Genomic DNA, 16,886 nt, shown 5'->3' with positions numbered 1-16,886 from the left:
TCTCAGCAGAGCCCGGCTAAATGAATTAAAAATTATTTTTAAAAAATGAACGGCATTATATTCTTTAGAAATCTATATGTTTTTATAATACTTACTTGTTTTTATATATAACTGTTAACAATCGAAGTTCATACTGTAAGCTGTTGTATAGTGTATACACATACACTTTAACAATATGTCATGCATGTATGATGAACCAAACAATTAGCATTGAGTACAACTTTGTAACAGCGGTTGATGCATTATAGTGGAACAGAACCCGAAAATTTCTTTATGTAAATAGAAAAATCCATTTTGAGTGGTTAGAAACTATCCTTCTGGAATTTTACTCTATATAATAAATTTTGTCGGTATATATCGACGGGGAAATTCAACCACACCTTGTGGCTGATCGTGACCCTCATTGAAAATATTTTTTCCAAGCTAAAAGTGTGCTTCATCTCATGTTAAGGTGGCTTAAAAACACAAATATTATTTTGATGGATATCAAGTTCTTGATATTGCTTGAAATAAATTTTCACAAAACTAATGTCAAACTTATGTCATAACGGACTTGACCCATATGAATGATTAGACATATAATTGAGGAATGGGTATTTTTGCTCCGTATCAAGTTAAAAGTAATGTACTGAAATTTTATTTCGAGATCGGGCGCGAATCCAGAAATTTTTTTTCCGTTAGAGAGGGAGGGGGTCGAACCTTTTCATGAAATTAAAACTCATTTTCCTTTAAATCGATATGTATTGCAATTTTTTATCTTTGCAAATTCCAGGGGAAGGGGTCCTGACCCCCCCCCCTCCTATAGATCCGCGCATGTGAATAATTTTAAAACAGCGGGACATTTTTTTTTCATCTTATAGCTCGACGCATAAATTACTGACGAATATTTACCCCAATAAAAAAAATCTGCCTTTCATTTAGGGATACTTACTATGTTGGCCTTGTCAAACTCTTTTATACGTTTGGATTGTTCTTATTTATTTCTAAATGCGTAGGTAAAGACAACTTTAAAGTCAATAATTAAAAACATAATATTTATAATTGGGTATGTTGATAGAATTATTGTTTTTTTTTTTCTATAGGAAAACATTACATCATGCTCTTCATTTAACGTCACAGATCAAAGAAGTGTATTCTTAATTGATCGCTGAGAGTTGCCATATACGATGTGTATCATAACTGACATGAATTTATAAAAGCATTTGGTCGTCATATTAGTTTCGATCGCTCTTCAACTGTCACTGGGGTATATATACCGGCCGGGAAAGTTACTGTTGATTGCTTTCCGGTCGAGGCATTCAGGTTGCACGGACTTCCAAGTGATAGAACTGTACAATGTAGTAATATGTTTGTAAAAATGATTAATGGAAAAAATCAGTGACAGGAGGAGAATGAAAGAATTAATTAAATATAAAAAATGTTTTATTCTTAGATAGAATTTCCGATGAATTTCAAATATCTCACACAGACAGTGATGTGCTGTCTTACTGCATGTGCATGCACATCGAACAAGTGTGTCGTTCATACTGAGGGCATAACGTCTGCATACTATTGTAGACTACGGTCGCACTACATCTAACACAGTAGATAAGTGATAGTAAATTCAAGAATGTATGAACTGCGTAACATTGCTATAATCAGTTTCTTTAGAAATTTTTCCGTTTTCTAAAGTCCATGCTGTCACTGCAAGATCTGCTTCAGTGATATTGTAAAAGTAAGACACAGAAGAACGTTCTACAATGATCGAGGATTTTTTTAAATATGTGATTTTGGATTTCAGTCTGTTTTACTGTCGTCTTTCATCCGATATTCCTTACCAGTGCCTTGGTCGTCATATTTTGTTTTGTTCAATGCGTGTTTATTCAAATCTTCCCGACCATTGTAACGTTATGGAATGGGTTATGAAATACCTGAATGCGGTGAAGCATGAATGATGCTCTCGGTCTTTTATAGCGGGTGTATATATGAGCAGAACAATAGAAATCGGCAACTAATCGGCAACTGTCGGAGATAAAAGGGGAAAGATGGATGCGTGGTTATTAATTATTTCATGTCAGCTTTAAACATATTGCACCGATATCTTGAATATTATATGATTCAATAGTTTAAACCGCACTTTCAATGTGCGTTCAGACATTATATTGTTGTTATTCTGTTTCGTCCGTCCGCTGTCACGTTTTTCTTTCTCATACTGCTTTGACATTTAATGCTCTTTATTATCTTAAAGAATGATTTGGGGTGCTATTTTAATCTGCAAAAAGATGTTGGAAATTTCATTTTAATCATTGGGGCGAATTAATGGCTAAAAACAAGGCTCCTAACACCTGGTTAACATATAAACTGTATCAAAAATATTCTTGGAATACGATTGGATGTGTCCCGAAGACGTGCATTAAGTTTTGAAAATTTCATTTTTAATTCCAGGGATCAAAAAGTGGCTAAAATATAACGTTTATGTTTCTTGGGTCAATTAACGACGGAAAAACAAACAAGAGGCCCATAGGCCACATTGCTCACATGAGCAACAATAATCTTGATGAAACAGGTTTATTGAGTCATATAATATTCCTAACCGAATTCATATAGATAATACTGTCAATCAACATGGGCACATATTAATTAATTTTTTTAATGAAGCAAATTTTTGTGTATTGAATAGCAGATTTCCAGATGATAACTTTACATGTATTTTAAGAAAAAGTGAATATGTTCTTGATTATATTCGTGCACCTATTGATGTGTTTAAAACGATAACAAAATTTAATGTGGCAACATGCATACCATTGTAAAAGAATTCAAACTACATAAATTTATCGGTGAAAAATCAAAACTCCCGGATCATTCCGCTATCACTTGCGATTTTAACGTCTGTGATTCTAACGCAAAAAGAAGTGAACATCGCAAAAACTGTTTTCAACTTCATAGCATCCCGTTCGATTTAATGGCAATCGAATTAAGAAGTTCCGCATTGATAGCAACAGTAGAATTGATAGAAAACAGTCGGAAATCTCAGGAATGCATTGACGAAATTTACGAAACATTGTGCGACATAATCTCTAATGAGACTCTGCTTTGATTTAACAGGTCGGGTACACTACCTTATATGGATAGCATTATTTAACACGTGACAGTATTTTCGGCAAACAGATTCTCCAATCCATTGAATGAGTTTCAATGCATGACGGTCTATAACGTGTTTACGATTCAACAAACGCACGTGGTATTTGTCTGTTTTATACACAATATTTAATTGCTTGCCGGAATGTTTGTACATCTTGATTTTTACTTTAGAAGGTAAAAAAGGAAAGATTACGTACCATTAACTTTGTTCCATGCTCACATTAAAAAATACTGTTGTTTTAGTTGATTAATTGTTGCTTCAAAAATGATCAGTATCAAACGACTGACAAACATACGGATACAAGTACAAACATATTTTGATAAGAAAAAAACATCACATTTGTGTATTGGTGACTTTATCATTGTGCACTAGAAATAAATACAGGTAACTGTACATTTTTAACATACGTGAATAGCCACGGTAGTAGAAATGCACAAATATACAAACGCAGAAGCGCAAGCTATAAGCAGCATAAAGTAGTTTGTCCGTTAAGCATTCTGATGAATGTCCCTGAAGAAAATATCAACGCGCGTTCTACTAATGTTGTCCCAAATATGGGGTATCACGTGAAAAAAACAGTACTCACTGCTTTTAATTCAATAGGACGTACCTCTCTTTTGAACATTGACAATGGGGTATTTAAATAGGTTGATATAAGTCCTCATATGCAATATTTTTCAAATGTGAGCATAGAAATTGTAGTTCAGACATAATTGTCCATTTTACTTTCATAAATTCTGAAAAATCATTCAAAATGAGTTTCCAAAAGACAATTCAAAATAGTATATATTTTCAATACGCTTTGTATACACTGAAACTTGTAGTAGCCCACAATGCCTTGCAACTCATTCAACCTGATTGGTTTGTCGATAAAAGTAAACAGATGCCTAATTTAGTATGCAAATTTATGCCGACGTCACAAAATATAGTGGTCTCGACCTGTTTAAGTCGAATATAAAAACAAAACAATAACCGTTAAAAAACAGCAAACTCTACTGAACTGGCTAATTAACGGAATTATGGGAAAGCACGAGGGAAACTGAAAAAAAATTCTTACGATATAGCAGTGGAAGGAAAGTCAAATTTGCTTTACGAAGGGAATTCATCAAAGCATGAAATACAGTTGATAAATCTTTTAGACGTACTTAAAGCGCCCATAAAAGATCAGTTGCTATTGATATTAAAAACATGAGCTCTAGATATCCCAACGATTTTTGGAACAAATAACAAAACCTAGGACCCAGGAAACAACACAGTATAGAAATTGTTCAGTTATAAAAAATAATGAAGAAAAGAAATAATCCAAATGTGTAAGCTTTTAAATTTTGATATTTCCCTATTTATCTATATGAAGCCCTTCCTTTACATTCTTTTACATGAAATCAATGCGATCTTAAAACGGCCACGACCATCGAGTTCCTTTAGATAACCCCCAGGTAGTGGTTTATATAACAATACATTTTGCATTAAGTTTTTGTTTCTTTTATCTAAGGGGCACTTGGCAAGTGTCATCCCCCCCTTTGTTGCATTCCCTGTAAATCTCGAGTGAACCAAATACGGACGAGACGCCTGGTTGAGGCCTGACACATTACAAAATAATTTTAAACAGATTATTACAAATCATGATTAACTGAACCATATAAAGATAATTAATCACAAAGCCACATAGGAGAAATCCGAAACATGTATAGTTACAATCTTTTGTATTAAATAAATAATTAAAAATTTAATATTAATTAGTGTATTTTTAGTAGATCATCTACTAGCCTTTCCAATTAGAGATGGTTTCATCACCATTTTATTCACAGCGGTAGTGGATTACAACTAGTTTAATACCATGAAATTACAGATCTTATGTTAGGAACTTTGATGCTTCCATCCTGAGTACATAATCCCATTATCTAAATAGTGTATTTTTTAGTAGATCTTATAGAGATGGTACAACACCTATTGTTCACATTAATAGAGGTTAGAATAATTCCCTGACAATTTCAAAGCCAGAATTAAAAATGCAATACAATTTTGAATAGCTATTTGCAAACTGCGTTCCAAAAACCGATTATTAAATATCATTGCATATGATCATCTGAATGTGTCCCTTTTAGAATATTGATATTCAAAATGTTATCAAATATACATAATATTAATATAAACATAAAAATGCTTTTTTTATGTAACTATACCTTGAGTACTATATTTTTCGTTTGTCTTTTTTATCTCTTCTACATCCTCTGCAAGAATAAAGATAAAATATATTAATATATGGATTTATTTTGGATCCGTTAATATATTTGCGTATTTAAAACTGTGTGTGCCAGTCATATGAATACGTAACATTTATTAATTTAATTTCTTGATCATCAAAGACCCATATGCCTTTTGAAAAAACGTGAGTCGTGGTTCATTTTGATGTTAATATACCAAAACATGCAATGTTTCTATTACACATTTACATGTATTAAATCTTATTATCAATTATCAACAAATTATAATTTGTTAAACAAACTTGTTTGTTACCCTTCATATTTGTAAAACAACTCTGCACCTCCCCAAATCCCTTTGTAAGAATGAAGATAAAATCTTTAAATAACTACTGTAACAGTTATTTGGATCCTTTTGTTGATACATTTGCGTAATAAAAACAGTGCTTGTCATTTACATGAATATGCAGCTTCCTTTTATTCACTTTTTAATTGTCAAATACCCACATCTTTTGAAACAAGAGGTCCATGGGCCACGTTCCTCATCTCATCATCAGTTCATTTTATCATTTGAATTTAATTGTTAAATAGTTTCCCATTATCTTTCAGAGTTAAACATTGAACCCCTCTTTGGGCCCAGATATTACATGTAGTATAAGGTCACATTTTAGCCAGTTTACCATTTGTCCTTTTGAAGAACGCTTGCATTCTCGTAACTGATCATTGAACTTACCGAGAATAAGATTTTTAAACATTTGGATGTAAAAATTTTCAACCCCTTTGGGCCGGAAGCATTAGTTTAGGGTTCACAATTTAGAATCATAATTATATCAGGTTGCTTGCATTATAATTGTATTATCATAAATTGTGCCATTGTAGTTCTTGCGAAGAAGATGTTTAAATATTTACATACACATTTTTATGTTAAACTTTGACCCCTCTTGGGGTTCTGGTATTAGTCTGGGGGTCACAATTTTAGAAATTCTAAATCTTCGTCATATGCTTGCATAGTAATCACACAAATTTTAGCACTGTAGTTATTCAGAAAAAGGGTTTTAAACATTTCCTCATCTATTCATATGTAAACTTTACAATGAAACCTCTTCTAAAGGCCCAAGTTTTAGTTTTGAAATATCAATTTTAACTATTTCGGATTTGCACTATATACATGTATACAAGCTTTGGTATAAATATTGGCATTTATGGTGCAGTGGTTCTTGAGAAGAAGATTTGTAAAGACATGCATTCTAAATTCACTGATTCGCAATTATCTCTTTTTTTAAACATGTTCTGTCGTTTATTTGAATAATTAAGAATATCCTTCATATAAGGATGCTGTGTACCAAGATTGGTTAATATTGACGAAATGGTTTAGATTAATAGTCAAGAATCATAAAAAATTACAGACGGAAAACGGGTGATCAGAAACGGTAACTTGAGCCTTTGCTTCAGGTGAGCTAATAATTTAGAATTTATACTCTCTGAGGATGCTTGCATAGAAATATCACAAATTCAAGCATTGTTGTTCTCAAGAAGAACATTTTAAAACGATTTCCTGTATATTTCTATGTTAAACTATTAATCTCTATTGTGGCCCTATTATTGATCCGAGAGTTACGGTTTAAACTAGTTATAACATGTTTTCCTATATATTCATATCCGGCCCACCTTGGACCCCATAATTGGTCCTGGGATCCCGATTTCAACAACTTAGGATCTACACTGTCTGAGAATGCTTGTATACTCATATCACAAATTGTAGCATTGGACTTCTTCAGGAGAAGATTTTTAAAAAGTTTCCTTACATATTTATATGATTAAATTTCAATCCTTTTGGGACCCAAGAATTGGTTCAGGGATCACAATTTTAACAATAAGGAATCAACACTATTTAAGGATATTTGCATAGTATTATCACAAATTGTAGCATTGTAGTTCTTGGGAAGAAAGTTTAAAACATCTTCCCTATATTTTTAGTTAAACTTTGAACCCAACCTCGGGCCCCAGAGTTGGTCTGGGGGTCATAGTGTAAAAAATTTAAAATATACCTTGCCTTAAAATACTTGCATAGTTATATCACGAATTGTGGCATTGAAGTTCGTAAAAAGTAAGAAGATTTAAAAAAAAAATTACCGATATATTCATATGTTTACCTTTGAACCACCCCTCCGGGACTGCAGTAATGATCTTAGGGTCATGGCTTTACCAATTTAGATTTTTCATTTAAATACAAGCTATGATGTAAATTTACTGGTGGATTGGGTCTTGAAAAGAAGATATTTTAGACACCTACCTTAGTTTTACTGTATCATAATTATCCCCCTTTAAAATAGGATTAGGCCTTTAATTTTAATAGTGTGGAATCCAGTATTCATAAAAATAATTTGTACTAAGTTTGGTTAAATTTGGCACAGTGGTTAAAGAGAAAAAGCCAAAATTGTGGAAAATATACAGACAGACGGTCGGACGACGGACAGCAGGCGATCAGAAAAGCTCAGTTGAACCTTCAACTCGGGTGAGTTAGAAAGGTGAATCATGTTTCATCGTGAAGCTAATTAATCAAAAGAAGCAATGTTCTATTCTTTATTTAATTTAATGTTATGATCCATTTGTACAACAAACTTGTTTGTTACCTTTCAGACTTGTAACATCAGTTTGAAACTCTCCAAAATTCTCTGTAAGAATGAAGATACAATGTTTAATGTATAAATTATTTTGGATCCTTTTTGATACATTTGCACAATAAAAAGTGTATGTCATTTACATAAACATGCAGCTTCACTTAATTTAATTTTTTATTATCACAGACCCTTATACCTTTTGAAAAAAGGTGAGTCATGGTTTATTGAGGTGTTAGTTAATCAAAACATGCAGTGTTTTTATTTCATATATTAAATTAACTTTATTATCCATTTGTTAAACCAACTTGTCTGTTACCTTTCATGTTTGTTACATCAGTCTGTAACTCTCCAACACCCTCTGTAAGAAAGAAGATAAAGTCTTTACATGTATAAAATTATTTTAAATCCTTTTTGATACATTTGCGTAATAATATATGTTTGTCATTTACAAGATTCTGCAGCTCCACTTTATTTAATTTTCTTATTATCACAGATCCACATACATTTTGAAAAAAAAGTGAGTCATGGTTTTATGAGTTGTTAGTTAACGAAAGCAAGCAATGTTTCAAATTCATATATTTATTGAACTTTATTATCCATTTGTTAAACCAACTTGTATGTTACCTTTCATGTTTGTTAAATCAGTCTGTAACTCTCCAAAACCCTCTGTAAGAATGAAGATAACGTCTTTACTTGCATAAAATTATTTTAAATCATTTTTGATACATTTGCATAATAGAAACTGTTTGTTTAAAACATTTTCCCTATATTTTTAGTTAAATTTGAACCCCACCTCGGGCCCCAGAGTTGGTCTTGGGGTCTTGGTGTAAAAAAATTAAAATACACCTTGCCTTAAAATACTTGCATAGTTATATCACGAATTGTGGCATTGTAGTTCGTAAAAAGTAAGAAGATTTTAAAACATTTACCGATATATTCATATGTTTACCTTTGAACCACCCCTCTCTCCGGGACTGCAGTATCGATCTTAGGGTCATGGCTTTACCAATTTAGATTTTTCATTTAAATACAAGCTATGATGTAAATTTACTGGTGGATTGGGTCTTGAGATGAAGATTTTTTAGACACCTACCTTAGTTTTACTGTATCATAATTATCCCCCTTTAGAATAGGATTAGGCCTTTAATGTTAATAGTGTGGAATCCAGTATTCATAAGAATAATTTGTACTAAGTTTGGTTTAAATTTGGCAAAGTGGTTAAAGAGAAAAAGCCAAATTTGTGGAAAGTTTACAGACAGACGGTCGGACGACGGACAGTAGGCGATCAGAAAAGCTCAGTTGAACCTTCAACTCAGATGAGTTTCATCGTGAAGCTAATTAATCAAAAGAAGCAATGTTCTATTATATATTTAATTTAATTTTATGATCCATTTGTACAACCAACTTGTTTGTTACCTTTCAGACTTGTAACATCAGTTTGAAACTCTCCAAAACTCTCTGTAAGAATGAAAATACAATGTTTAAAGATCCTTTTTGATACATTTGCACAATAAAAACTGTATGTCATTGACATTAATATGCAGCTTCACTTTATTTAATTTTTTATTATCACAGACCCTTATACCTTTTGAAAAAAGGTGAGTCATGGTTTATTGAGGTGTTAGTTAATCAAAACATGCAATGTTTCTATTTCATATATTAAATTAACTTTATTATCCATTTGTTAAACCAACTTGTCTGTTACCTTTTATGTTTGTTACATCAGTCTGTAACTCTCCAACACCCTCTGTAAGAATGAAGATAACGTCTTTACTTGCATAACATTATTTTAAATCCTTTTTGATACATTTGCGTAATAATATATGTTTGTCATTTTCAAGAAAATTCAGCTTCACTTTATTTCATCCTTTTTTTTTTTATCACGGACCCAAATGCCTTTTGAAAAAAGGTGATTCATGGTTTCTAGAGATATTAGTTAATTAAAACAAGCAAAGCAATGTTTCTATTATATATATTTTTTTAATTTCATTATCAATTTGTTAAAATTCTTGCAAGTAGATTTGTAATTTCTATGTTATCATAGATGCACATCAAAACCTCAAATCATTGTTTACTTAGAGATATTTAATAAGCGTTTTTCATCCTTATATTCGATATAATTCAATAATGACAAAGGGAAATAACTCTTTTCTACTTTTCTCTAAGTGATATATCTAAATGATATAATTTTTCTAATGTAAAATTTTTTTTTTTTTTAATTAATTTTAGTTTTCTGGCATAGTAAGCAATAAAATGTAAATAGACAAACAAGTATCCATCCACTTATATTTAATTTTTAAACAAAAAAAAGTGTGATTTTCAGATGATAATATCAGCCTTTGGTTTTTATTACCTTACATCTTAAATAGTATGGATACATATATATTTTATTTATTTTTTGATGAAATTTAAGTCCAATAAGTTAAAAAAAGTTAAGTTTTTAACTTTGAACCCATGATTTTATAGGTACAGAGTTACCTTAATGTCAGGCAAAACGTCAGAGAGCTACCAAATTTTGTAAGCAGCTATAAACAAAAATATGTTTAGTAGAAATAATTCAACAGTTGCTACCTTGAATTTTGCAACAAGTGTTATATATTCAATCCCCATTTCTTCAACGCACAGCAAAGTAGTTCATGGAAATTCATGCGCATTGTATATGTCAAAAATGGCTAGTCTCGTTTTTAAAACACGTTATGAATAAGAAAACAATAAAAGATAGACAAATCTCTCGAAATTAAAAAAGAAACAAAATGCCAACAATGTAACAAACCGTGGCAATTTATGTAACTATTTGGTATAGCGGAAGCTTTTACTTTGACGGTGTTTGGTTCTTTGTTCACTTTTGAAGTTGTGCTTTTTATATATAGTGACATTGGCGATTTGACTGCCAACAGCCAGGACTCTGCTCTCAGCAGAGCCCGGCTAAAAGTAAAATACATGAATTAAATTTTTTTTTTTAAAAATGAACGGCAATATATTCTTTAGAAATCTATATGTTTTTATACTACTTACTTGTTTTTATATATAACTGTTAACAATCGAAGTTCATACTGTAAGCTGTTGTATAGTGTATACACATACACTTTAACAATATGTCGTGCATGTATGATGAACCAAACAATTAGCATTGAGTACAACTTTGTAACAGCGGTTGATGCATTATAGTGGAACAGAACCCGAAAGTTTCCTTATGTGAATAGAAAAATCCATTTTGAGTGGTTAGAAACTATCCTTCTGGAATTTTACTCTATATAATAAATTGTGTCGGTATATCTCGACGGGGAAATTCAACCCCACCTTGTGGCTGATCGTGACCCTCATTGAAAATAGTTTTCCAAGCCAAACATTAATACAAGTGTGCTTCTTCTCAGGTTAAGGTGGCTTAAAAACACAAATATTATTTTGATGGATTTCAAGTTCTTGATATTTCTTGAAATAAATTTTCACAAAATGTCAAACTTATGTCATAACAGACTTGACCCATGTGAATGATTAGACATATACTTGAGGAATGGGTATTTTTGCTCCGTATCAAGTTAAAAGCAATGTACTGAAATTTTATTTCGAGATCAGGCGCGAATCCAGAATTTTTTTTCCGTTAGAGAGGGAGGGGGTCGAACCTTTTCATGAAATTAAAACTCCAACTGCAAATTCCAGGGAAAGGGGTCCTGGACCCCCCCCCCCCTCCTATAGATCCGCGCATGTGAATCATTTTAAAACAGCGGGACATTTTGTTTTCATCTTATAGCTCGAAGCATAAAAGCATAAATTACTGACGAATATTTACCCCAATAAAAAAAATCTGACTTTCATTTAGGGATACTTACTAGGTTGGCTTTGTCAAACTCTTTTATACGTTTGGATTGTTTTTATTTATTTCTAAATGCGTAGGTAAAGACAACGTTAAAGTCAATAATTAAAAACATAATATTTATAACTGGGTATGTTGATAAAATTAATGTTTTTTTTTCTATAGGAAAACATTACATCATGCTCCTCATTTAACGTCACAGATCAAAGAAGTGTATACTTAATTGATCGCTGAGAGTTGCCGTATAGGATGTGTATTATAACTGACATGAATTTATAAAAGCATTTGGTCGTCATATTAGTTTCTATCGCTCCTCAACTGTCACTGGGGTATATATACCGGCCGGGAAAGTTACGGTTGGTTGCTTTCCGATCGAGGCATTCAGGTTGCACGGACTTCCAAGTGATAGAACTGTACAATGTAGTAATATGTTTGTAAAAATGATTAATGGAAACAATCAGTGACAGGAGGAGAACGAAAGAATTAATTAAATATAAAAAATGTTTTATTCTTAGATAGAATTTCCGATGAATTCCCAATATCACACGCAGACAGTGATGTGCTGTCTTACTGCATGTGCATACACATCGAACAAGTGTGTCATACTGAGGGCATAACGTCTGCATACTATTGTAGACTACGGTCGCACTACATCTAACACAGTTACGGAAGCGTATTAGTGCCACTTTGTAATTTTTTTTCTTTAAAATTCCAAGATTAAAGTTGATTTTTCCAACTTTAAAGTTGGAATTTCCAACTTTAATCTTGGAATTTCCAACTTTAATGTTGGAATTTCCAACTTTAAAGTTGATTTTTCCAACTTTAACGTTGGAATTTCAAATTTTAATCTTGGAATTTCCAACTTTAAAGTTGGAAAAATCAACTTTACAGTTGATTTTTATTATATTTATATATATAGATAGATAGATAGATATATACTATGATTTTTTGTTCAGTGTAAATTAGGCTTTACTCATAAAAAGAATGGGGGAGCTCATTTGCTTTCACGAAGAACTCAATATAATGATACAACAACTCGAATTCACTGGAAATTCCAACTTTAAAGTTGAAATTTAAAAAAATAAAAATATATAGAGAGTGGCACTAATACGCTTCAATACACAGTAGATAAGTGATAGTAAATTCAAGAATGTATGAACTTCGTAACATGGTGTAGTGGCTTAGGTCAATATTTCAGTAAGATATTTCACTTGTGGAGACAAGCACCAAATTTTGCATGAAGGTTCCTTGAACATTATCGTATCTGCAAATATTACGACAGAAACTACTATAGTTGTAACAAAGGAAAAAATGCAAATCGATGCAAAATGCAAATGCAAAACATGCACCCTTAGGTAGTATCAATTCAATCATCGTAGTAAGTTCGGATACAGATTGGTGTTGTTATTAAGGTGGTTGATTTGAAAGTTGATGAGTTATGGGTGACATTTGGAAAGGGCAAGGATTTGCGATAGATACCAGTTCATGACATCGTTAGATCACTGGGTCCAAGATCAAAGCACTGTCATTCTTTCATGCGTTCACTGACTGGGATACAGAGTTCCACTTGTTGAGACAGGTAAAATGACAGAATGGCAGGCTGAAATGTGTTTGAGAACGTAACAGAGGTACTCAGATTCTTAAGTTCTCCTTGTGACAGTGTGACAGAACATATAATTAATAAACTAGAAGAATTTGTAGTCATTATGTACGTTCGGTCTAGCACTTCCGATAGAGTAAATGACACGCGCCTTGGCCTCTTTGCTCGTAAGCAGCTTCCACACAATGGCATCCCTCGATCCCTCAAGAGCTGCTCTTGTAGAGCATATTAAGAGATCTGTATTGCAAGCTAAACATACATTGGGTCAGTTACTATGTAAGTAAAAAAAAACCCAGCATCCCCTTCCAGATAGGGTTGGGATAAGATTGCGGTTTATCGGTTTCACACGGGACATCCTTACCATCAACGGCGGCTTCATGTCAAAAACTACTGAAATGTTGATGTAATATTAGTTGTTCTGGGGAATGCAAATGCTTCAAGTCCAAATTATTTGGCGCTGCTCTTTGCAGTGCAACTGCTTAGACGATTAGATCATGTACATTCAAAAATGTTTTTAAACGCATACGCAGAGTGTTAATATATGGAATAAATATCAAATTATAGCATACAACAAATTCTTCTTCATAATTTCACAGAAAATAAAAACATTACCCAGAAATATTTAAAATATCATGAAAACTTTATAAAAAAGACGCCATTTTGAAATAAGAGGCGGCCATCTTGAAAATGATCAAAACTTAAATGGCCAACGATAGTTTTTACTCAAGTAATGTTCAAGGAACCTTCATGCAAAATTTGGTGCTTGTCTCCACAAGTGAAATATTTCATCCACTATCCGCTACACTAAACATTGCTATAATCAGTTTCTTTAGAAATTATTCCGTTTTCTGAAGTCTATGCTGTCACTGCAAAATCTGCTTCAGTGTTATTTGAGCATTGTGATATTGTAACAGTAAGACACAGAAGAACGTTCTACAATGATCGAGGATTTTTTGAAATATGTGATTTTGGATTTCAGTCTGTTTTAATGTCGTCTTTCATCCGATATTCCTTACCAGTGCATTGGTCGTCATATTTTGTTTTGTTCAATGCGCGTTTATTCAAATCTTCCCGACCATTGTAACGTTATGGAATGGGTTATGAAATACCTGAATGCGGTGAAGCATGAATGATGCTCTCGGTCTTTTATAGCGGGTGTATAGCTATGAGCAGAACAATAGAAATCGGCAACTAATCGGCAACTGTCAGAGATAAAAGGGGAGAGGTGCGTGGTTATTAATTAATTCATGTCATCTTTAAGCAAATTGCACCGATATCTTGAATATTATATGATTCAATAGTTTAAACCGCACTTTCAATGTGAGTTCAGACATATTGTTGTTATTCTGTTTCGTCCGTCCGCTGTCACGTTTTTCTTTCTCATACTGCTATGACATTTAATGCTCTTTATTATCTTCTAGAATGATTTGGGGTTTATGTTTTTGGGTCAATTAACGACGGAAAAACAAACAAGAGGCCCATAAGCCACATTGCTCACATGAGCAACAATAATCATGATGAAATCAGGTTTATTGAGTCATATAATATTCCTAACCGAATTCATATAGATAATACTGTCAATCAACATGGGCACATATTAATTAATTTTTTTTAATGAAGCAAATTTTTGTGTATTGAATAGCAGATTTCCAGATGATAACTTTACATGTATTTTAAGAAAAAGTGAATATGTTCTTGATCATATTCGTGCACCTATTGATGTGTTTAAAACGATAACAAAATTTAATGTGGCAACATGCATACCATTGTAAAAGAATTCAAACTACATAAATTTATCAGTGAAAAATCAACACTCCCGGATCATTCCGCTATCACTTGCGATTTAAACATCAGTGATTCTGACACAAAGAGAAGTAAACATCGCAAAAACTGTTTTCAACTTCATAGCATCCCGTTCGATTTAATGGCAATCGAATTAAGAAATTCTGCATTGATAGCGACCGTAGAATTGATAGAAAACAGTCGGAAATCTCCGGAATGCATTGACGAAATTTACGAAAAATTGTGCGACATAATCTCTAATGAGACTCTGCTTTGATTGCAGTCGAATATAAAAACAAAACAATAACCGTTAAAAAACAACAAACTCTACTGGACTGGCTAATTAACGGAATTATGGGAAAGCACGAGGGAAACTGAAAATAAATTCTTACGATATAACAGTGGAAGGAAAGTCAAATTTGCTTTACGAGGGGAATTCATCAAAGCATGAGATACAGTTGATAAATCTTTTAGACGTACTGAAAGCGCCCATAAAAGATCAGTTGCTATTGATATTAAAAACATGAGCTCTAGATATCCCAACAATTTTTGGAACAAATAACAAAACCTTGGACCCAGGAAACAACACAGTATACCGATGAAGGTATTGGACAACGAACGGTGACGAACACTTGAACAAACATCTTACACCTGAAACAAAATAGTATCTGGACCTTAGAATCTAGACCCTGTATTCTATTTTAAATCATGTTTAGCTGTTAAATACCAAAATCAAGATCAAACATATATCTCAAATTCAAAAATCAGACGGAAAACCTCCTCGTTGCTCGCAATGAGATCGTGTCTAGTTTTCTTTTCTTTTTCATGCATAATGTGTTAAAAGTGCCATATAGACCTAGCAGGCCGGGTGTTAAATCTATGCTTACTGTTGTTGATAAATTACTTGGAAATGTATACACATGTCACTATAAATAAATTACTTACATACTTACACCCACTAATTATCTGGAAAATGCAGTTGACTAAAGATATACAAAGACTTTGAATTTGGTTCAATTTGTCCGTCTGTCCGTCCGTAGACTTTCAACATTTTCAACATCTTTCAAAGAATAACTTGGGCAATTTAAACCAAACTTAGCACAAATCGTTTCAGATAAAGGGGATTCAAAGTTGTGAAAATAAAGGTCCACGCCCTTTTACAAGGGGAGATGATTAGAAATTAATGAAAAAATTTGAGAAAATTTCAAAAATTTTCTTCTCAAGAACCATTAAGCTAGAATAACTGAAACTTTTGTGGAAGTATCCTCAGGTAGTGTAGATTTAAAGTTGTGAAAATTATGACCCCCGGAGGAAGGGAAGGGTCACAATGGGGGGGGGGGGTCGAAGCTTTAAAAAGGAATATATAGAGTAAATTTTTAACAATCTTCTTTTCAGAAACTAATCAGCCAGGAAAGCTGAAACTTGTGTGTGGAAGCATTCTCAGGTAGTGTAGATTTAAAGTTGTGAAAATCATGACCCCCGGGGGTAGGGTGGGGCCACAATGGGGGGGGGGTCGATGTTTACATAGAAATATATAAAGTAAATCTTTAACAATATTCTTCTCAGAAACTAATCAGCCAGGAAAGCTGAAACTTGTGTGGCAGCATTCTCAGGTAGTGTAGATTCAAAATTATGAAAATTATGACCCCCAGGGGTAGGGTGGGGCCACAATGGGGGGGGGGGGGGTCGAAGTTTTACAGAGGAATATAGTGTAAATCTTTAGAAATCTTTTTCTCAGAAACTAATC

The 16,886-nt window shown here is 32.8% G+C and overlaps 2 protein-coding genes across 16 annotated transcripts in view; both read right to left on the bottom strand.

Annotated features, from left to right (window-relative positions):
- Nucleotides 1-16,886, bottom strand: part of LOC128179822 (uncharacterized) — a 223,312-nt gene that overhangs the window by 174,901 nt on the left and 31,525 nt on the right. The window lies entirely within an intron of this gene.
- On the bottom strand, nt 943-13,736 carry LOC128182132 (uncharacterized). Its single transcript, XM_052850745.1, has 6 exons — nt 13,719-13,736; nt 13,303-13,357; nt 9,649-9,711; nt 9,360-9,401; nt 5,305-5,352; nt 943-1,328 (listed from the first exon to the last, which is right to left on the bottom strand). Exons 1-6 carry the CDS (start codon nt 13,734-13,736, stop codon nt 1,210-1,212), a joined length of 345 nt encoding a protein of 114 aa, XP_052706705.1. The 3' UTR covers nt 943-1,209.

The sequence above is a fragment of the Crassostrea angulata genome, chromosome 4 (assembly GCF_025612915.1).
Source record: "Crassostrea angulata isolate pt1a10 chromosome 4, ASM2561291v2, whole genome shotgun sequence".
Taxonomy (NCBI): domain Eukaryota; kingdom Metazoa; phylum Mollusca; class Bivalvia; order Ostreida; family Ostreidae; genus Magallana; species Magallana angulata.
The sequence above is the reverse complement of the archived record's forward strand: the minus strand, read 5'-3'. Positions and strand labels throughout refer to the sequence as shown.

What these genes read in the sequence shown, in the direction of transcription:
- LOC128182132 (XM_052850745.1), bottom strand. An exon ending in TGATGTTACAAGTCTGAAAG is followed by an intron (nt 5,353 to 9,359) that starts GTAACAAACAAG and finishes TTATTCTTGCAG; the next exon opens with AGGATGTAGAAGAGATAAAA. An exon ending in CGAAAAATATAGTACTCAAG is followed by an intron (nt 1,329 to 5,304) that starts GTATAGTTACAT and finishes TACATTGTACAG; the next exon opens with TTCTATCACTTGGAAGTCCG.